Here is a 22,790-nt window from a genome sequence, read left to right as displayed (position 1 = left end):
TTTTTTTTTTCCCTGCTAGATGGTACACTGTATGAGGACAGAGACTGTGTCCGTCCTAGTCATTGCTCCTCAGGGACTCTTAGCTCAGAACTTGGCCCATTGTGGATGCTCAGGAAATATTTCTGAGTTAATTCCATTTCCCCACCCACCCTTTATCTGAACTAGCTTGGTAGATTTCTGTTCCTTGAAACAAGAAACCTGAGTAGAATGCACAGGAATAAATGACAACTCAAAGTCTCTGAAGAGGCTTAGCCCAGGTTTCTTTCCAGAATTTGTTTGCAGAGGGATTAATTGTGCAAGAAACATGAAGGGTGTACATTTCACAGCCGGATGCTTGGATAACTAGATCTGCTTCCTCTCCTCAGGGCGAGTAAAGTTACACCAGTCCTTCTTTGCTCGCCTCCATTCTAGTTTCAGTTTTAGGTTGATAATCTGACCTTTAGCTATTTTTTTTAAGGCACCAAATGAAAAGACAGAGCAGGTATTTTCCCCAGGAGTTGTTATCAAAGTGGGACAACATCATTTCTTAGGTTCTCAGTAGTTAGGGTCTTGTTGGCAATTCAAGGTCCCTGTACCTCACACATATGCCAGACTGTGATCCATCCTTATCCTGGGGCCAGTTTTTCTGGGAAAAGTTCGACTGCGGTGTTTGTAAGAATTATATTATGGAGAAGAGAATGGTGTGTTTTATGCTTTGTCCATGAAGCCCAAACGCTGAGCAAACACCAGACTTTTGAATATAGGATTTAATAATTACTCTTCCAAGCGAGGGATTGGGTCCCATTTAATTCAGAATTTAACATACATGCCCAGTATCCTTCCCCTGACAGTATCCAGGCAGAACTTGGAAGCCTTGAACTGTAAAGCAGAGCCCTCAACGGGGGTGGGAGGCTGGCCTAGCAACTAAGCCACCCACCCTTAAGGCAACATATCAAGGATTACATGACTCCATAACGAGTAAGACACTTCTTGACAATTCCTTTTAAAAACAAACATTACTCTTTTCCTCTTCCACAGAATATGTTGGTAACATATTTTACTATATAAGAAGACTTTACTTTTCTACCTCAGTTTCCAAGAGACATGGTCACTCCTGATTGTCTTGTGATCTTGGCTTAAGATGGCACATCACCTCCTCCAGGAAGCCTTCCTTTGCCTCCACTAACAGGGTGCCCTCCTCTGTGTTTCCAAAACAACCCCAGTAGGGCACTTCATCCTGTTTCTTCATTTGTTTCTCCCACTGGACTGGCAGCCTCCTAACTATCCCTCAGGGCTCTGCTTAAGCACTGCCTCTTACGGGAAGCCTTCTTCAATACTTCCCCACACTCTGCTGCCCTAGACTGAAATCCTTCAGCTAGGTGGCCCACTGGATTTACTGTCACCACCTATTTGCTGGTCTGTCTTCAGTGGCATGCTGGTCAATGTTTAATAACTGGTTTTCCTGAAAAAAAAAACACCAAAACTCCAGTTTATAGTGACTGCTGATTTCCATGGTATAAGTACTCCGACCATGGCCAATTTCAAGCCACCAATGTGAGGTCACTCAACACCACATTGGGAAGAAATGCCACAACACAGACGCAGTAGGTGTGGATAACCTCAAGAGCACAGATAATAGTAAAAGGCTGACGAATGATTAGGAAGTGATAAGCTTTGAGGCTTTATTACCTTTGTTTTAATTATATTTTATTGAATCCTAAGTTTATATAATTTCATTTTTCATGAAGGTGTGCTTAACAATTGGTTTGCAAAATTTCTGGGTGTTCATCAACTCCCCTGAGTCCGCAGGTGCTGGCTCTGGCACACCACCGTGGGTCTCCCTGACCAGCCTGTGTTCTCCGTGAGGCCTGAGACTAGGATGGTCTGGTCCGTCGCTGCACCTCCAGCATCCAGCACAAAGGAGACACTCACACACCCTCACTGCAGGCAGCCCAGGGCACCCATCCTTTTGTCCTCCCTAGGAAAGAAGACAGAGCTCAGTGTGCTCTTTAACCACTGAGGCAGCTTGGCAAATGCTCTAGAGGAAGCCATACTGACCTCAGCTAAGAACAAGGTCAGCTCTCTTGTTATATTTAGTGCCTCATGACCAACTTCCTACACCCTGAGCTAATGGGCCACTCCCTGATGAGAACCTAAATAAGGCTCTGCCACGAGTCTTATCCTTTCTGGGAGGGGTGAGCACCAGCTTCCCTCTTAAGCAAGGTGGCACAGGTCTGATCTTACTGCCAAATTCGTGCCAAATGTCAGAGAGCTCTTGCCTTTTCAAGCCTCAGACAATGATCCAATTACTTCAAGACTCATTAGAATTTACTGACTTCCAACCCAGGAGGAGAGCTTAGACATTTGCCTGGGGTTTCTGGTAGCAGTTTTGACCACCTCAGAGCACCCGGCCTGCCCCGGCAGGAGAGAACCACAGGGGATAGTCACAGTGTGTGGAGGCCAAATCACAATCACAGTAAGCCTACCTTTTGGCCATTGGTGGAATCCTCTGGAAACGAACTTTCAATAATCATGGCAATAGCTAACATGCAATGAGCACTTCCTACGTCTGTGCCAAGCATGGCGTGAGGCCACCTTCACAGACTAATTCAGGACGCTCCCTCACTAAAATGGCCAGTGTGCTAGGGCTGTTGCCAATCTAGTAAGATCAGACTGTGGTTGGGATCAAAAGGTTTTGCTTCAGTAAGTGTCAGGATAATGCCGAGTCTCTCTAAGAAATCACAGTTGGGGGCAAAGTCTCTCAGCGACTATTTTTCTTCCTGCCAAGATGGTGCCATTCAAACTGGAAGAACATGTGGCTTCTTCTGTAAGTGTGCACAAGGCACCTTGAGTCACTCTATTGAGAAGCATGGCAGGAAAAGATCCCACGGGCTCAGCTTTGCCCCCTCCAACATCCGTTCAGAGAGTTGAAATCCGTTGGCTTCTCAGGGCAGTGGGTGACACTACCCACGGTCCCCTACAGATCTTCAATAGATTGACACTTCACATCATTTGAATAAATCAAAGTGACAGAGGTGCATTAAGTTGCTGAGGTGGGGAGATGATCACAGAGAAGTGAAAGAGACATTTGCATTTTCTTGCTGATGAGCCAAATAAGTAAATTTTGAAAAGGAGGTGGGACACCTCGTGGGAGGAACCTTCTTAGGGGAGCTTCAGTGCTACCTCCGTGTTGGCCCATAACAAACTGGTGGGGAAATGTTTCAAAACCACGCATCATGTACACCCTAAAAACCCACTATACACAATACACGCTCGCCCTGAAATCAAGAGAGGCCACCCTGCTTTTACAAGTCCTGACCTGGGCAAACAGCTCTTGGCATCACGTGGAAAACTGAATCCAGTTTCCTTTAGGTGAAACTCCAGCTGTGGTCTCCAATGGCTATCTTTATCTTTTCCTACAAAAGGCAAAAGTGGCTTTTCTGCCCCTGGTATAAACGCAAGCTTAGAGAGGTGCTCTTCTGTTTGTGTGCAGGAACTTCCTAACGCTGCTTGCAAACTGCTCTGTTCAAACTGTGTCTGCAGGGATTGGGTGAGTGAGAAAAAAGCAGACAAGCAAACATAGACCCTAAATTGTCCTGCAATTTGGGTCGGTCAGAAGTTGAAAAACCACAGTCGTGAGAGGCCGCATTCAAGAAGGAAGATCTTTTGCATGCTAATCCACGACTAATTATAAAATAGGTGATAGCGGGCCCTGTGGACTCAAAAGGAGGGGGTGGGGGCAGTGCTACTTCATAACTGAGTCATCCTTGATTGGAAAGTGGGTGTTCTAAAAAAGATTTTTGGCACCAAACCCCAGCGAGTCACTCTGTAGAGTGGGTTTCTCTCACTTTGGGCTTTCGGTTTGGACACAGGCAGAGCAAGTCAAAAAGTAAAGCCAGAGGCATGATTCTAAAAGGCCAAGCTGCAGAGAAGTGTGGGTTTCAGATTCTTTTACAGATGGAAGTGGAAAAAATGGGAATAAAGTCTCAAAGGCCTGAGTGGAAGGAAAGTCATGGAGATGGGCAGCTTTCACGCCCAAATAATGCCTTTGGAGTAGCCGTTAAGATCCTGGGCCTAAAAGGAAGTCCTGAGAGGGGGAACAAAAGCCATTATAAGATAAAATCATAACATTGCAGGTCAGCTGCCCAGAACAGTTGGGGAAAGTGTGTTTGGAGCCTAGGAAGTGGCCTCAGTGTTGCCGGCATATTAGAATCGCCCGGAGAGCCTTACGGACTCTTGATGACCAGCTGCACTCCCAATGCATTAAATCAGAATCTCTGGGAGTGAGACCCAGCTATCAGTATTTTTGTTGATTTATTTAACTTAATAAAGTAACAATGATTTGTTAATTGACTGGCTTACCTACTTACAGGAATCAGTGTTTTTTTTAGCTCCCTAGGCGAGTTCAGGTGCAGCTAAGGCTATGAATCATAAACAGCCATAAAGCATAGCAAAATAAAGGATTCCAGTGTGCATATAGTCTTGTGTTTCTTCAAATGGTGCTTTCTCTTACAGCTGGGATGCAAAACGGACGATTAGTGTCAGCATATCATTTTAGTATTGAAATCTATGGAAGTGAATACTAGTCAACGGGTCAAGTGTGGGGCCTGGTGTTGAGCAGGCAGCAGGCTGTAAGGCTGATGCCCTCCCAGAGAGATGGACTCTGGCGAGCTCATGGTGTTGGCACTCCTGTGGGCCAATCGGTTGCAGGGGTCAGATGAGGAAGGACCCAGGGGCCAGGTTAAGGAGCTTTGTCCTACGAGCAAGAGGGAGCCACTAAAGCAGTGTTTCTCCAAGGTGGCTACGTACTGGAATCACCCGGGGAGCTTTTACACTACTCATGCCTGGATCCCTCCCCCAGAGATTCTGACAGCCTCAGGCACAGCCTGGCGTCAGGATATTTGAAATCTGTCCAGGTGACTCTATTGTGCAGCCAGGGTGAGAGAGGATGTGGAACCAACCCAAGAGGTAGTAGCAGGACTGGAGAGCAAGGGGCAGTTTTGAGAGATGTTTAGGATGTTAAGTGGGCAAGACTTCAGTGACTGATTAGCTGTGTGAGCTAAGGGAGAAGGAGGAATCAAAAATGACTGCCAAAGAAATTTGACCCTCATGCATTACTGCTGGGGTTTAAGTGGCACATTCACTTTAGAAAGCAGTTGGGCAGCTCCTCAAAAGCTTAAGCATAGATTGTATGTCAGTGTTCATAGCAGCATTGTTCATCACAGCCCCAAACTGGAAACCACCCAGATGTCCATCACCTGATGAATGGATGAATACAATGTGGTGTATCTTTGCAGTGAAGTGTTGTTCAGCCATAAAACCGGATGAAATTCTGACACGTGCTACAACGTGGATGAACCTTGCAAACATTATGTGGAGTGAAAGAAGCCAATCACCAAAGACCACATATGTATGACCCCATTTATATGAAATATCAGAACGGGCAAAATACATAGAGACAGAATGCAGATTCATTTTTTCCAGGAGGGGAGAATGGGGAGACTGTAAATAGATAAGAGGCGTCTTTTGCAGGGTGATGAAATGTTCTAAACCTTGATTATGGAGCTGGTTCCACAGCTGTGACTTTACTAAATAGTGTTGAATTGTACATTTTAAAAGGGAGGACATGTGAAATATATCTCAATTTAAGAAAAGAATGACTTCCAAGTCCTTACCTCTGCTGGCTGGGTTAAGGATGGTGTCATCATTGGGTGGAGGAACACATTTGGTCGGGGCTGGTACCTATGGGTCCTCTGGGTCCTGATGTCCAGTGAACAGGCAGGTGGTGACTCCGGAGCTCCTGCGGGAGGTCTTGGCAGAGATTTTGGAGTAATCAGCTTGGTCAACAACCGTCATTGAGGTTTTGGGAAAGGATGCAGTCACTTAGGAGAGGGTATAGTTTGTGAGGGCTGTAGGCCAAGGGAAAATTCCTGGGGAACACTAACTTTTAGGGGATGATAGAGAAAGAAGAGCTCATGAAGGAGTCAAAAGAGAAGCCATGTAGAGATTTAAGGAAAGGAGCAAAATGGGAGGAGGGATAGAGAGAAGGTCCTACTCAAATACTATCCTATAATTAAGTCTGTGCCCACATTCCCAGTACCAGCCCATACTAATCTTATTCTGCAGATATGAAAAGATGAATTTTGTCCAATGATAAATTCTGAGTTGAAAAATTTCTCTTTAACAAGAATTTAATTGTTTTCAGGGAGAACATTTTTAAATTCTTTTTTTCCCCTTTTGTACAAAAGACATTTATCTTCAACTACATATATGGGCACATATTATACAATCTCCAACTGCATATATGGGCACATATTAAAACATCCTTCTTTAACAAATGTCCTACTAACAAGAGCCATTCCTAATTATTAAAATGTATACCAAATAAACATCTTTGTCTCTTAAAATATGATTTAAACAAACTGCTCAGGTATACACCATAAGTCTGGTCATTGATGTGTGTGTCAATCACACACTCACAGTGTGATTCTTCACTGATGAGTCTAGACCATTATCAACACATCACCCCATGAAGAAATTGCTTTCACAAGAATTTTTAAAATTTCTCTTTTACATGTCCTGGTCCCACAGACAGTTTGCCCCTTGCCCTGCCCCTAGAAAAGCAGAGGAGGGCAGCATTTGCCCCTGCATCCTCTGGAGCCCCATTATTTCAGCAGGTACACTTGGAGACAATGGGAACAGTAATTGTCCCTGGAAGACTGAAAAATGAGCTGTCAGAGTGGCCTCTTCACACGTGCCCAAAGTTACCTGCATCAGGTGTTGATGGTAATATTAACAGCTGACATTTATTAAGTGTTTATTATATGGCTGGCCTAAGCTTTTACTCATTTAGCCCTTTAAAAAAACCTTTCTAAATTAAATGCTGTTATTCTTACCATTTGAAAGATTGGGGAAACAAAGTTAAAGAGAAGTAATTTGCCTGAAGCTCTATAACTAGAGAGTGGTGGGACTCTAGGAACACTGGGCCCTCACTGCTACTCTCTGGACCTCTCAGTAAGCACAAAGCAGGGTGGTACAGCAGTAAAGGGAATGGATTCCGAGTCAGACGGTCAAGTCCAGGCTCTGTAAGCTAACAGCTAGCTGTGTCACAGCTAGCAACTCATGCAACCTGTCTAAGCCTCAGTTTCCTTATCTATACAATGGGGATATGCAAATTTGCTCTGCATACCTCACCGGTTTGTTGTGATGATTAAATGAGACATGTACTAAGCAGAAGGCAAACAATAAAGCTCTGTGCAAGTGGGCATAGGTGGCAATATTGTTTCCCCAGAACCTCATTTGGCAGTTGACACACAGAGTAGCTCAGTACTGCTGACTGAGGGAACACAGGGATCCTGTTCTGAGCTCTCTTGCAACACTAACTGCACTTTGTTGCAATTCTGTTCGAGTCTGTCTTCTCCACTAGACTGAGTTTTCCAAGGACAAGGACCAGAACTTGTCATCTCTGTCTCCACAGCACCTCGTCCAGTACCTGGCATTGAGACGGCGCTCAATGACTGGCACCAGTTGATGGTAGTATATATAGTGTAGTGGCTCGGAATAGTAGAAGCCCCAAGCTGCTAGCAGCCCTAGGGAATGAGCGACTTTCTCAGCAACTGCAGTACCACACTGTGGCCAGTAGAGGGCAGCAAAGGCTCCCTAAGCAGAGGCCTGTCTCTGTACAGCGCCTGTATCCGGGCCAGGCCTCCTTTTATCTGTAACTGCACGGCATTTGGCTTCTTTCCAAAGGGGTGGAAATCGCGCTCGGTTTGACAAAAATGTTTCCCCGAACCTAAGCAGTTTGCAAATTTCGGCCTGAAACTAGGGCAACAGGAGCAGTTTTAGTCACCAAGGCCATTCCCGATGGTAGCTAAGCCACAGCATCCATGAGGTCTCAATTCTCCCGGGCAGGCTGGCGGGCTTACCACTTAAATTCATTTGACAAAAGGTCTTACCGAGTTTGGAAAGACTCCTGGCTTAGAAGATGGGGAACTAGAGACTTGTGCTTTTCTTTTTAGATAGTGCTTTCAAAAGTCCCTTTTGAGGCACAGAGAGCTGCCTATCTATGTATTACTTTGATGTTCTACAGTTAAGTAGAGAGTCAAATGGATACTGTGTAAGTCCAGGTTGGGAGTCATCAAAGTGGTTGAATAGATGGTAATTATATTTGCTAGCAATGGGAAGGAGGGCCCAGCACACTGGTGAAGTGGCCTTTCTGCTTGGGCCAACCTTTTTATTTTTTCCATTTGATGCCAAAAGCCTGCTGCAATTAGTGGCCTTTCAAGAGAAGGCAAAAGCTTTCTATTTATTTACTTTATTCCCTGGTTTTTACAGGGTTCCATTTTAATATCCCATAATTATTCTATAGAAGTTGAGTGTCAGGGTTGAGAGAATGGGCTTTGAAGTCAGACAAAAACCAGGCTTGAATCCCATTCTACAACTTAACCCAGCTACATGGGCTGGACCACTTACCACTCCAAGCTTTATTTTCCTTATCTGTAATACTGTAGTACTAATTCTTTGTCCAAGGGTTACCATGAGGATTCAGTGAGATGATGCATCTAAATAAAGCACTTAGCCCAGAGCCTGGTGCATGAGGAGGGCTCAGTAAATTGGAGCCCTTATTACTCAAATATTGTAAGAATTCTAAATACAAGCACATACTGTACACACACACACACACACACACACACACACACACACACACACACACACACACACAAATTACCCTTGAAAATGCTCAAAACAAACACCGATAAAAAAAAAAAAAAGCTCAGAGGGATGGGGTAACTGCCCCAAAGTTGGTCACAAAGTGCTAGAGGGGGCCCTCAAGCTCTGTCTTAAACCAATGGCCCTACTCCCAGTCGCTAGAACTAAGCCTACCCTGTGGACTTTGTTCCAGAGGGGTAATCTACTCTTCCCTCCAGCCTTACGCTAGAGCCCTGGGTGAGAAAATGCCCGGTGCCCCCTCAAAAGTCCATCCCTGAGCCCGCTGTTCGAAGGGAGGAGGCTCACAGGAAGCCAAGTTGTTTGCCTAAGGTCACACAGTTGGCTGAGCTAGGAGACCTGGAGAAAGCGTGGTGAAGCCATTATTCCTCTAGTCTTGACCTTGCGCTTCTAGAATGCAGAGTATAATCAGTATTCCCTGTATCCAGTTATTCATAAACCTGGCACTGCGGGAGCAGTGATAATGGGGGCCGACCCACCTCACAGTCTAATGGGGGAGACTGATGAGTACATGGTCAATTGGGATAAACACGGCGTGCCCAGTTCAGTGCTAGGGGAATCCCCGGGAGCCATGGGACCTCAAAGGGTGGCTAACCCAGCCTTGGGTGGGGGCCCAGGAAAGATTGGTAAAGTTCATTTGTTCTCTTTGTTGTCCAAGAGTAGTATCAATTGGTCAGTGGCATTTTCAATGGTCAGTGTTATTTTCATTTATTTCCTTATTGAACAACAATTTACTGAATAAGGTCCCTGTGCCAGGCATTATGCTAGGCACAATAAAACAGGATGACTCAGACATGGGTATTAGAAGCTGGCTCTTCCCTTTAGAAAGTGGGTGGCAATGATGCTCTTCAGTTTATTCAGAATTATCAGCTCCATCAGCTTTAGGTAACAGATAACAGTAACTGAGTCTGAAGAATTCATTGGTTGGATTTCTGCCTAGTTAAAATATCTGATTATTTGTTCTTTCTGCATCACAAAATGTGTTGGTTCATGATCAAGGACACTGTACCTGAATTTCTGGTACCTCCTGGCTATTAGCTACATTTTTTGGTTTGTTTCATTTTTAAATTTTAGTTTTATTCCATATAGAACCTTGACATTTTACACCATAGGTTTGTTGTGCCTGTTTTTTTGTTTTTGTTTTTGAATTGTATATAAATGGAATCCCGCTATTTTGTCTTTTGGAATTCCAAAGCATTTCTCTTTTCAGTAAAGAAGACAATAAACTCAAAGTACCAAGCTCTTCTGATCTAGAATTGGAAATGCTTTTACCATAATTTCAATCATTCTAGAAGTTACTGCATGAAACCAGTTAGAGTGGATGCATCACCTTGGCAAGTAGGTTTTGGGGCACAAAATCCCAGCCAAAATGGTTGGAAAATTTTTGAAAACGTGTCCCAATTGTCTTCCCCAAAGTGCTTTTTCTGTCATTAGCAAGTTGAAAGCAAACTAACAGAAAATGAGAGGGCAATGCCATTTTTTTCCAGATGTTATTTCAACGTATTTCACGTTCTCACTTCACAAAGAATATTGAACTCAGATCATCTCAAATTAAATACTCTGTCATTGCCTTCGCGTTTGTACCATCTAGTGGTGCGTCCAAATATAGCTGACACGTAAATGTTTTTTAAGTGAATCGTTGTTTAAGAGAATCTCTGAGGCCTCCGGTCACTGTGGCTTGTTTCGTATAGAGTATGGATAATGGTGCAAGGAAATGGTGGACGCCCTCATTCCGCTATTATGAGTTCTGTGGCCTTGTTGTGAGTACAACAGCTTCAGGCCTGCGACCTGAAGATTCCACTCTGCATTAATGACAAGGTAAGGGCAAGCAACAAATTGACACTGCTGGAGCAAAGAGCCTAACATGTTCACCAGCTCTCGCTTTCCTTTCCTGGTCATTGCTTAAAAGTTCCAGAACTCTCTAAGAGGTTCTGTTTAATTTTTTTTTTAATGTGGTAAAAAGCACTTAACAGAATTTACTCTTAACCTTTCCTAAGTGTATATAGTTCACTAGTGTTAAGTATATTCACATCGTTGTGCAACAGAGCTCCAGAACGTTTCATCTTGCAAAACTGAAACTCTGTACCCATGAAACAACACCTCCCCGTCCCGCTCCTCCTCTAACATGTTTTATCAAAGATCACTTAGACATACTCCTGCACGGGTCAGTGTTTTCACAGAAAGCAGTAACTCTCAGAAGAACAAAGTGCTCTCTTCTTTTATCTGCCCACTACTTTGGGAACAGAAGGATTCTGAAGTAGATGCTTGTCTTTTGTTCTGAGACCTTTAAATGCAGAATTCTGTACTCTGTAAAAATTAAAGGTTAAAATTATATGTTTTAATTGCCAGATTATATCAAGGAAATTCAAGGTTCACCAGGGAAAAGTTGCAGAGATGCCAGCAGGCTAAGGGGGAGGACATTTCCCTTAGAGAGGGGAGAGCTGGTTTGGAATTCTGGCTCTACCAAATTTCAAGCTATGTGGCTGCTAGAGACTAAATGTAGCTCCCCCCCCCCCCAAAATATATATGTTTTAACCTAATCCCTAATCATTTAGTGATGGTATTAGGAGGTGGGGCCTCTGGAAGGTGATTAGGTCCTGAGGGTGGAGCCTTCATGTATGGGAACAGTGCCCTTTAAAAAACACCCCAGAGAGCTCCCTCAGCCCATTGGCCCTGTGAGGACACGGCGGGAAGGGGACTCTCATCAGAAGATGAATCTGCCAGTACTTGTTCCTGGCCTCCAGAATGGTGAGAAATAAATGTCTGTTGTTTAATGCCCCAGTCTACAGTCATTTGTTAAAGCAGCCCGCACTGATCAAGACAGTGGCCTTAGGGGGAAATTGATGAACCTCCCCCAGCCCATTTCCTCATCTGCAAGATGGGAGTAACAACACCTGTATATGCTGTGAAGAGGAAATGAAGTTAACTAGCACACAATAGGTGCTCATTAAACTTTAGTCCCCTCCCCTCTCCCCATTTTGCACTACGTATATGTCTCCAGGAGCCTCAATTTCCTGCTGTCAATTGCACAGGGTCACTGTGCCCTTCAAAATGTGACAATGCATGTGTTTTTTTAAATTTTTATTTCTACAGTGCTATAACAAATCAAGAAAGAAAATAATCACTGAATACAGGTAATTAGTATTTTGCCTAGAAGGTTATTAACATGAGAAGCGATTTGTCCAGGATCACTTAATAATTGATTTGTCTGAAGGCAGGGGCCTGGCCTAGGTAATCTCTTGAGGCTGTGTCTGCCCCCTGGGAGCATATGATTCTCTTCCAGTCTTACAAAGGAACTGGACTCTAAAACAGAAGTGGTCTGGGTTATCAGGGAAGTTTCAGAAGAACAGAATATATTTCACTGCTTCCCAATTATCACACCACTCAAAAATAACCACTGTTCACTTTCTAAAAATTTTCTGCGTAAGATATACACCAAAATTACTTTCTCATGAGTGCCAACACATGCTTATTAAAAGTTGAACATCACAGGAGAGCACATGAAAAGTACAATTTCCCTGATCATCACCACCATGCACACACACACACACACACACACACACACACACACAATATCCCCAAAGGAAATCACTGTGAACAGATTATCTGAGATTCTCCCAGTGATTATCTATGCATCCCCTATGCATGTACAAATACACATGTACTGTATACATATACTGTGTACACACACACACCCTGGGTTTCAGAGAGCCTTCGTCACATAAAATATCATTTGCTAGAAAGTGAATGGTACTCCCTGGAATTGTGCCACATCGTGCAAAGCAACTCTACACTCACACACTAACATTTGCTTTTCAGACAACATAAAAGAGGATAATAAATTGGGGATTTTGTGACTTGCCTGTCTTAATGGTATCTCTTCAATGTCTTTACCTATCAGTATATATAACTTTACCTGATTCTTTGTACCTGCTTCATAGTGTTTAATTGTAAAGACATATTATATTTAGCCAATTTGGTTTTGACAAATTGGGGTGACTTCTAGTTTCTGATGCTACTACTAACTACTAACAATACTGTATAAACAATTACACCTCCTGAATTATATATATATATATATTTATTTACAATGAGTTTACACAAGCATGTACAGGGCATATGTAAAGCTTTTTATCCTTAATATTAAGCATTTTCACAAATATAGATCTATAGCATCATTTTAATAGCTGTAGATTATATCCGATAGATGGAAAATCATTTAACGAATGCCCTACTGTCGGCAATTCATATTCTTGATTTTTAACTATTATACACAATGCAATGTTGAGCATCTATGTACTTCAATCTTTATGCATTTGTCATATTATTTTTTAAATAATTTTCAATTAATTATGTCAGGCTAGGGAAACAAATATGCAAAGGTCAGAAATTACTTCTATGGGAGAAAAGTAACTTGTATTCTTGTTTGCTCCTATTTGTGGAGGAGTGACGACTGTTTTCAGTGTTAGACTAACTCAGTGTGTTAACTCAGTGGTACTGAGTTAGAATGGTAAAGTGCTTAAATACAAGTCGGAATTGGATCTGCAACCATTATTTGGAGTTCTTTAAAGGACAGCTTTGCAACCAGAAAAGGGGAATAGTCATCTTTTTTTGCTTTTTCAGGATAGGCATCATTTAAGTGTATGCATTTCCTGACCATTTGAAGCAATTCCCATTCTTCTAGATTGTAAAATTCAGGAATGGGTGTGTTGGGGGCGGCGGTGGTTGGGGGGAGGCGGTAGCTGGTGAGGCTGAGTCAACCAGGCCTGTGGAGAAAGGGGGCAATGAGGTTTACCAGCTCTAGGCCTGTTGGGCCGACTTTCCAGTTCCAAACCTTGATCAATCTGCTAATCCCACAAGTCCCACCTAGACCAACTCACATCTCTCAAGGTTATCAACTAAGTGTGATGAAATCACACAGACCATACAAGGGGGCCAGCTACCCCACCTTCATGGCTGAAGGGTGGCACACATCATGCACTGTGTGTGTGAGCTCATGTACTAATTGCAACAGTAAAATGCCACTGTGTATCAACTTAAAATAAGTAGAAATAAAAATGTGGAAAAAAAGTAAAATGCCAAAGTGTCTTGCCAATGGGTTTCAGCCCCAGGCAAGTTTGCTATGGATTCAGTGTGACCAAAGAAATTGACAGCAAAACGTTCTTTGGGGTGAAAGGGTTATACCCAATTTTATTTCCAGGTGGCAGGTCAGTCACTAGAATCCCATTCACTCAGAGCGAGTCTGTATGCAGCAAGCTGGTCTCTGCCTCTGGGCCTCTCCACCCGCACAGCCGTCCTCTGGGCTTCTCTGCAGTCGTCCAACACAGCCGTCCGGGCCTCTCTGCACAGTTGTCCCGCACAGCCGTCCTCTGGGCCTCTGTCCTCTGCTCTGCTCTCCTGCAGCCTTGCAGCCCTGCTACCGTGTTGCACCAGAGCGCTGGGCAGAGCTCTATATAGAGTCAATAGCCATGTATTGCCCACAGGTGTGCAGTGAGCTAGTCAAACAGGGACAGGTGAGAATCCTGGCCACAGGAACTCTTGTTATCCACACAAAGAAAAGCTTTTCATTTTGGAAGGGAGGTGGGAAAGGGGAAAAAAAAGGATGGCTTTAAAAAGCCAGAAATCTATGTCTGGGATTAAGTAGTTGCTGCTTTGGGTAGGGATTCACTTGTGTGTGTCAGAGAAGCAGGGATCTCTCAGAAGCTGGGGGCCTTTTCTTCCCTCTTTATTCAAGTGGGAAAACTGATTATTGTTTTCAGCCTTATTCAGGAGAGAGCTTCCAGGCTAAGGAATTTGTAGGGAAACGTTATCAGATTACACCCAGGCCCCGTAAAAAGCCAGCCCTCTTGGAACCATTTCTTCTATTCCCTAAATAGCATCTTAAGAGTTCACTTTGGATGGTGTGTTACCTGCTAACACAGATTCCTCTTTCTAGAGCAAGCCAAGATAAACCAACTTATGTAATTAGGCATAACAGGTGCTAGAATCAACCTCCATCCTGAATTTTCTCAACTATCACCTAAGAAAGAACATGGCTTTTGAAGGTTGTTCAAACTTAAGAGAAACTGAACTTAGGTTTTTTTTCTCTCTCTCTCATTAAATCTAGGAAACATATGTAACACACTGGAAAAGCTGTTCTAGAGACACGAGAATTAGTATATTATGGCCAAGGTCACCAATTCATTCATGCAGAGAGTTGTGGTCTTTACTTCCATAGCAGATGGTAGAGAAAATATCTCGGAGGCATCCTGATTGTTAACTCTTGTTAAGTATTACGGTGGAGAGAGCCCTGCGGTCAGAGCCCTGGCCGCAGCACTGGCTCTGATCTTGGGCAGCTCATTTACCTCAGTGCCCACAGGTATTGTGTGAAGGTAATGCCAATCCCGGGGCTGCTGGGAAGCCTGCACAGGAACATGGATGTGAAAGAATTCAGAATTAGGAATAGCGTAACCCGAAAAAGCAGTTTATTTTTTTTAAGCAGAGTTTTATTATTCACCCTTTAAGCTATTATGCAGGAATGAGTGGGTATGGACAGGGACACTGAGAGCAGGGGCTTCTGGGGATGTTGTCCAAGCTCACAGTGCGCTCAAGGCTGTCTCCCAGATTGGAGAAATGAACGAGTTTGGAGAAAATTGCCATTTTATCTGGAACAATCTGCAGGGAGGTCCTGCTGCCACGTCCCCCTTGGAGCAGGCCTTGCCTTCCACCTCCAATTCATCTAAGATGCTGTGGGTATCCAATGGGCGGCCCCAACAGTTCTGCGCTAAAAAGTTAGTGTTTGCCAGATGTCACTGACAGAGAAGGGGCTAAAGGAAAGGTTATGTGTTTATGGAAGACAGGTGGGCCCTGTGGAAGGCTATAAGGTGCTGCCCATGTCCAGATGAACACCTGGGGGTGGGGGGTCAGATGCCAGAGTCCTCAGTGTGAGGGCAGACAGAACTCCTGCAACTGCATCTAAGAAATGTTCTGGATCCAGAACTTACTCTAGGCCCAGCTTGGGATGCAGCAGTTTGCTAACTAACTTCCAATTCGTCTCTTCTCAGATTTCTCGGCAATTCCATTTGGAATCACTTTTCTTAGAATTAAGGAATTGAATTTTCGAAGTGAAAGGATTTCATTCATCAGAGACAGCCTGAGACTTTTTCAGCTTCCTGCCAGACTCACAGGGTGCAGGGCTGGCCCAGCCACAACTCACTCACTCTCAATGGGTCTTGCCCAGCCCATTTTGAATGTGCTTTTGGTAGAGGCAGGAATGAAGCTGGCCAGTTTGGTTATGACTACAAAGCTTCAGGCTGTTCCTGGTGTCTCCATTCAGGTGGAAGAGTGGGACAACCCTCAGCATATCACAGTCACTCTTGGTTTCAACAACGCTGCTGGCAGAGGGTAAGGGGACTGTGATTTCTCAGCTGGAAGGCAGTGGGCATGGGTGGGGAAGCAAGCAGATGGGCCTCTGTGCTCCCATCACTGAACAGCAACTTGAACCACTTTATATGCTGGGGATTCGCTTAACAAGTTTGAAAACCAGGGCCAAGGAAGAGAAGTGTACAATTCTGGGGGCAACAGAAGCTTGCTCCCGACTCAGTGCTCTTTAGCAGCAGAAAGAGAAAAGGACAGTGATGTCTCTAGACCCTCTAGATTCACAGCAGAAAATCAGAAGCAGGTTTGGAAGAAGGAATTCTCTTCTTCAAACTGAAGTTCAATAAAAGAACATGTCTGTTCTTCTCTCTGGAGACTGGCTATCTGAAAAACAGGATAAGCATGATGAGGAGAAGCTGGCTCTGGGGTCAGATGAGCTCAGGTTTGAACCCCTGACCGCACCACTGCCTTGCTGTGTGACCCCAGGCAAATTACCTAGCCTCTCTGAGCCCCACTGAGGATCCTGCTGATAATACCCACCCTCCTAAGATGGTGGTAAGAATTAAGTGAGTTGAAGTCTTTATATGTAGTAGAGTAAAATTATCATGTAGTCACATGGCAGCTTAGCTTAGAGGGTAAGTTTTCTCTGACTTTGTTCAAATTCTTATTCTGACTCTGGTACTTACTCACTTTGACTTTGGGCATGTTCCTTAACCTCCCTACACCTCCATTTTCCCATCTGTGAATGGGGAAAAAAGGGGCACCCGCGTTGTGCATAACCACTGGTTCTGATTTTACCTCACTTCCGCGATTCCTGTCATTCTCATATCTAATGACCCGTCCCTTCCCTCTACTTCAGCCAGCCATTCCCAGGATCACATGCTAGACTTTGTCATCACCTACCCAGGTGACACCCTTGCCACCTCAAGGTTCAAACAACCACTCTGCAGCACCACCTTCCATGTCACTGGCTTAAGTCATCTTGTCACTTGAGTTTTACAGGGTGCAGTCCTCCAGCCCAGCACCCTGCGCCTGATTCCATTTCCTTCTTCATGCAGCTTAGATATCATGGTCCCTTGTTATAAGCACTCACTTGCAAATACCCTCACCTTTTCCTTTCTCCATCCATCATGCTCACTTGCCCAAACCTCAAACCTGGATGAGCCCCGCCATTTGCCTTCTCTGTGTTATATTAACCTAACAGCACTGGTGAAAATCACATCCCAGCCGACTGTTTCCACTCGAAATTCATGATCTGACTTCAGATCAGCAGCAGCAACCCTGCAAACATTTGTCTACAAGCAGGCTGGCTTCCCGAATGCCCAAGACAACTTGTTTCAAACTTCCCCACTCTTTTCAACATCCCACATTCTCACTCTCAGCTGATGGCCTCACCCTACGGTTGACTGAGAAAACAGCAATCATTTGATTAGTACTTTGATTCAGGTTCCCCACAAACAAATCCACAAATACATTGGCACCAGTGTGGCTCCTCTGCCTTCTTTCATACACTTTTAATGGTAGAACGTCCCCTTCTCCTAGCAAATGGCAATGCTTCTGCATGTCCTTTCTGTCTTCTCAATGACTTCACCCATCCAGTTACTCTCTCCCTCTTCAGGGATCTCATCTTTATTTGGAACATTCCATTATTATACAAATAGGCTCTAATATCTGCCTTCTTTCAAAAAAAATAAAGAACCTTCTCATCCCCACTGGGCCTTCAGTTACTACGTCATTTCTATTCACCCCTCACCACTAAACTTCTCTAAGAAGCTGCTGGCATGGGCTGTCTTCACTTTCTCATCTCGCATGTACTCTTCAGCCCACTTCAATCTGGCTTCCAGCCACATCACATAACAAAAACAGCTCCTAACAAGGTTATCAGAATGTCTGATGCCACATGTAATGGAATTCCTCTGTGCTCTTATTTCATCTCGGAAGCCTTGGCCCAGCTGATCACCCTGTCTGTTCTAGTCTCCTCTTCCAGTTTCTGTAGCACCACACTTCTGGTTCTCCCACCACACTGACTGCTCCCCAGGATCGTCCGCTGGCTCCTCCCATCCCCAGCCTCTAGATGTCGTCACACTCTGGGACTCCTCCCCTTGCCCTTCTCTATTCTCTAGCTACATTCTCTGCCTAGGTGATCATTCAATGGCTTTAAATGTCATTTATACACTGATCCATGTTAAGTCACCGGAGTTCCCTTCTGAACTCCACTCATACATGTACAGTGTTTAAGAGACATATCCACCAGATGTCTTACAAGCACCCTGGACTTAACACAGCCCAGAGTTCCCTTCTGCTACCATGTTCATTTTGATACATGCAGCACTATCTATCCAGTTGCTCAAATGGGAAACCCAACAGCTCACCTGGATATCTTTCCTCACCACTCCCATCCATTCGCAAATCCTAAGAGCTACACATCCCACACAGACCTTCCGTCTCCACTCTGCCGCCTCCCCATGTTCCTAGCCTGTTCTCATTCTTGCCTTTCTCTAATCTATCCTCTCCACAACAGTTTACATGACCTTATTAAATGTCCACTGGGTCACGCTTAAAATCCTACTGTGCCTTACCTAGTCACTTGGAATAATAAAAAAAAAAAATCCAAGCTCCCATCATGCCCCGTAAGGCCGTGTCATGTGGCCCTGGTCCCGCCTAGTCTTGAGCATGCTCCCTTTCTCAGCACGCTGGCCACACTGACCTTTTTCCCAGGCCTCACACTTACAGGCCTTAGCAGGGGCAGCTTTGCCACCTCCTTCCATCTCCACCCCAACCCTCTAAAGCTGGCTCCCTTGATTCATGTGGGTCCCACTCACACATCGCTTCCTCCAAGAAGCCTCCTTTGACCATCTCATTGAAAGGTGGTCCCCATTTCCCTATTCCCTAAAAAAGGGGGTAAAAACCAAAATATTTGCAAGTTATGGATAAGTGCTGTGAAGTGTTGGAATAGGGAAAGTGTTGGAATAGGGCAAGGGCAATGCACCAGGCTCTTTGTAGACCAATAAAAACAAAAAATCAAAGTCACTAAAAATTTTGCTGCCCAAGGTTTTGGGATTCACCCTCAGAAAGGTCTGACTAGTTTCCCAGCTGACTGCTCTTCTGCTCCACGTGGTCTCTGCCTCGTAGGCCATATTGGAGGGATGGAGGGGACTCCGTTTTCCCTCTACTGACAGTATTTATCAGCAGCCTCACATAAGAACTCTCTCAGGACTATCAAAATTCCTGCTGAAAGGTTCATCCAGTTCACTCTGAAATCAGGTTAATATAAAACATATAAAGAGTGAAACATATAGACAACCAAGCCCCATGCTTGGTTGCAGAATCTGTGCATATCACAAGCTCCCTGTGGTTCTACTGGGCAGGCCTGGAGACTGGAGTGGGTTTTACTGGGCTTCCCGGTCCTTTTATTCAGAGCCCTATGCTACCCCCTTCCCAGTTCCCAGGCCCTGCTGCGTCTCTCTGTCCAGGGCCATCACAGCCGGATAGCTGACTTGGGACTGTTGGCAGAGGCAGGTACCCTTCCCCACTTACCCTCAATTATTCTCCACAAGGAAAGCTCACCCCCTGCCCCTTTCCCGAGTTAATATTTCTCCTTTGCATGCTTTCCACACCTTCCGCTTCTCCCTCCCCTTATTCTAGGGCAGTGTCCTGGCCACAGATAGATGGTGAACTCGTACATAGTGAAACCATCTTACCAGCTGCTAATTTTCATTGTTGTACACTTAAGTTGGAATTGTTTCTGATGATGTATGTTTATTAGAATTGATGATTTTGATGAGTTTATGACACTGAGAGCAAAGGGATAAAATGTCTCGGCCACTTCCTGCTGTGTGACCTTAAGGAAGAAGTCCTTTCACCTATTTGAGACTCAGTCTCTTCATCTATTAAATGGAGCTGTTCATTCAATCCCTTACTGAATACCTGTTGTGTAAGTAGATCTAAATATAAATACTTACATACCACAGGGTCATTGTGAGGACTGAGCTCACAGTTACCACCCATGCATATTGTTGCTGTTATTTTTGGCTTAGGAACAATTTAAAGCATCAAGTTTTGAGTAATCCTAAGGCTTACACTTTTAAAAATACATAAACTATTAACAGCTTCTTAGTAGACTTTATAATCCTGACTTGCATTAATTAGGCCAGCAGAGCTCATGCCCTTGGGCGCAGATTTATGTGGAACCTGACTCAGCCATGCTAAGGCTCTTGAACCAGCCCTAAATCTACCTCCTTACTTGGGCAGGGCCAATTAATCACTGAGGGTGACGTGATGTATGGCTTGTTTATATTACACAAGGGCCTCAAACAAAATAGTTTGTACTATATTGGCAGGTATATTTTTACCATTTCCCTTTTCAGTGTTCTTCCATTGTTTCCTGCCTTCACTCACTCATCCAGTCAACAAATTCATACTGACTTCTGTGCCAGGCGCTGCTGCAGGGCTGGTGACGCTTGGCCTGCCAGGGGCTGACATTCTAGGGAGGCCCATGTAGTGCCCTCACCCCCCTCCACACTAGAGTGTACAGTGCTGGAGCTCGGGGGCTATGGCGGCAGCTGTCCCTTTTGCCCCCCCACCCCCCACAAGCACACAGAATGCCCTCCAAAAAGCCCTTTCTCGTGGCTTACAGTGCACCAGGCTTACTGTGTTTGGTGGCTTGCTTTCCATGGCTAATTTATATTAGAATGTAAATCCTTAACCTTTAAATATAGTTTCATTTAATCTTCACAGAAACCCTGAGGTGGGCGGTATTTTAGTCCTCATTCTACAAGTGAGGTGACTGAGGTATGGAAAGGTTAAGAAATGTAACCAAGTTCCCCAAACTAGTAAGTAGTGAAGCCGAATTCAAACCCAGGCCATTAAGACCCTCACGTCACTGCACCCAGACTGTTCCCATCTGGGAATTCCTGCTGACACCATTCTCAAACTGCGTGTGCAGCCCAGCATCCTGGCCTTTGGCTCCAGGTGACATCTTCCCCAGTTGTAGAGTCCTCGGGTGACCCTATGTTCTGGGCTGAAAACTGAACACCTGGGACAGAGCGAGCTAATCCTCATGAACCTGTTCATTTCCATGAGTCACCTAATCCAGCTCAGGTACAAGAACTGGACAGATTTGCTTTTAGAGCAAACTAAGAAAATGGTCAAAACATTTTACAAAATAACAAGTATCTGGCATTGGAGACCAAGGTGAAACAAATTGTATGAAAATACTAAGAGAAATGAAGGCCTTTTCAGTTGCTGGAGATCCTGGTTTTTACACTGTAAGCTTTTCCTCAAGTCTGCTTGCAGGACACAGACACCATCAAAGGCAGAACCAGATACTTACCTTCACTTGCAGGGCTGGCACTGGCAGGTCCATGATCTGGGGGGAAATAAATTTTCTTATCTAGAAAAGAAACGTGATTGGAGATTTCCTATCAGACGTCTCTGAACAGATGCTCCAACAGAGAAGCTTCTGTCTTTAAGGCCCCATGGACTTCATCACCCTCTGGACCACCAATTGCCAATTAATATGACTGATATCAACACTAGTAGGAGAGTGTGAAGGGTCTGCAGCGGTTGTGGCTTGGTGATAACCATTCGTCTGAACATGGTGAGTGATTCTGGGATGATGCCTGCATTATAGTTTCGCCATGATGCGCCTGACCTGTAGTAGATGATCACTAAATATTTGCTGAATTGGATTTGAACTGTTATAACTGTTGTTTGGGAGGCAAGGATTTCAGCCCTCTGGGTGCTAACCAACTGTTGAAATAGGGCTCTCAGTGTGTGTATTCACAGGCATATGTATAAACACAGTTGGCCTAATATTCCTCTGAATCCAGTATGAGCTGATTTTTGAAGAGTACAAGGGTGGGAATTATCATAGGTCTCCCAAGCATGCCATTTTATGTACATCCCTAATCAAAATCTGGAAATGACAGAGTGGTGTTTTTATGGGAAATTTTTGATTTTAGGATGGTACACAGTGCCTGAGTTAGGTGGGCTACGCTATCAGGTCTTCTGTGTACGTACTATATACTTAGTCCAGAGTAAAGACAGCTTCCAGCCCTTTTTTTCAGGCATGGAACACCAGAACTAGATACATAGGGAGCTGTAAAAGAAAATTTATCTAGAGCACAAAATGCCAATGGATGCAGACTTGGCCCCATGAACCTATAAAATATATACTATTACCAATATTTCATGTGAAAGGCAAATTTTGTTAGCAGAGCGGGTTGCTCTTTTGGTAAAAGTATGTTTCACGCTTATTTCCCCCCATCCTTCGACAAAGAAGGAAGTCTTGTTTTTTGATGGGTATTTTTGCATCTAGTAGGCACTAGTTAAATGTCTGCTGGGTGAGTGAGTGAAAAAGCGAATGAGCCTCATGGGTGTTCTGGTTCAAGGTCAGGGTGGTGGTCAGGGAGCATGAACCCAAGGGAAACCAAGCAGGAGCCTACTGCACAGGCGCGAGCCACCGCCAACCAGCCAGGCACTGCGACTGTGCCCAGGCAGCAATGGGGCCTCTACAGTGGCTTTGAATTGTTATGTGCAGAGCAGATGGTAGGTATAGATTGCCCTTGTTTTTGCCCAGGAGCCTTTCCTTGCCAGTCGCCTGCCCGTTTGGAGGATAGAGCTTGAGCCTTTAGGAATGTCACAGAGCTTCATTTGACACATGGATTATCTGGTGGCTCACAGTGAGGCAAATGCAGGACCCTATGATTTTAGGCAGTAGCCTATCG

At 44.5% G+C, this 22,790-nt stretch overlaps 1 protein-coding gene across 2 annotated transcripts in view; it reads right to left on the bottom strand.

Annotated features, from left to right (window-relative positions):
• Positions 1 to 15,162: 15,162 nt before the first annotated feature.
• VGLL1 (vestigial like family member 1) overlaps positions 15,163 to 22,790 on the bottom strand; it is a 29,013-nt gene continuing 21,385 nt past the window's right edge. For both annotated transcript variants that reach the window (XM_017659088.3, XM_017659087.3), the window contains 2 exons: positions 21,395 to 21,454; positions 15,163 to 16,446 (listed from right to left, as the gene is read on the bottom strand). In XM_017659088.3, the coding sequence (XP_017514577.1) occupies positions 16,403 to 16,446; positions 21,395 to 21,454 (104 nt within the window). In that variant the 3' untranslated portion in view covers positions 15,163 to 16,402. The remainder of the gene's footprint in view (positions 16,447 to 21,394; positions 21,455 to 22,790) is intronic.

The sequence above is a fragment of the Manis javanica genome, chromosome X, assembly GCF_040802235.1.
Source record: "Manis javanica isolate MJ-LG chromosome X, MJ_LKY, whole genome shotgun sequence".
Classification (NCBI taxonomy): Eukaryota; Metazoa; Chordata; class Mammalia; order Pholidota; family Manidae; genus Manis; species Manis javanica.
This window is presented reverse-complemented; position numbering and strand designations above follow the sequence as displayed.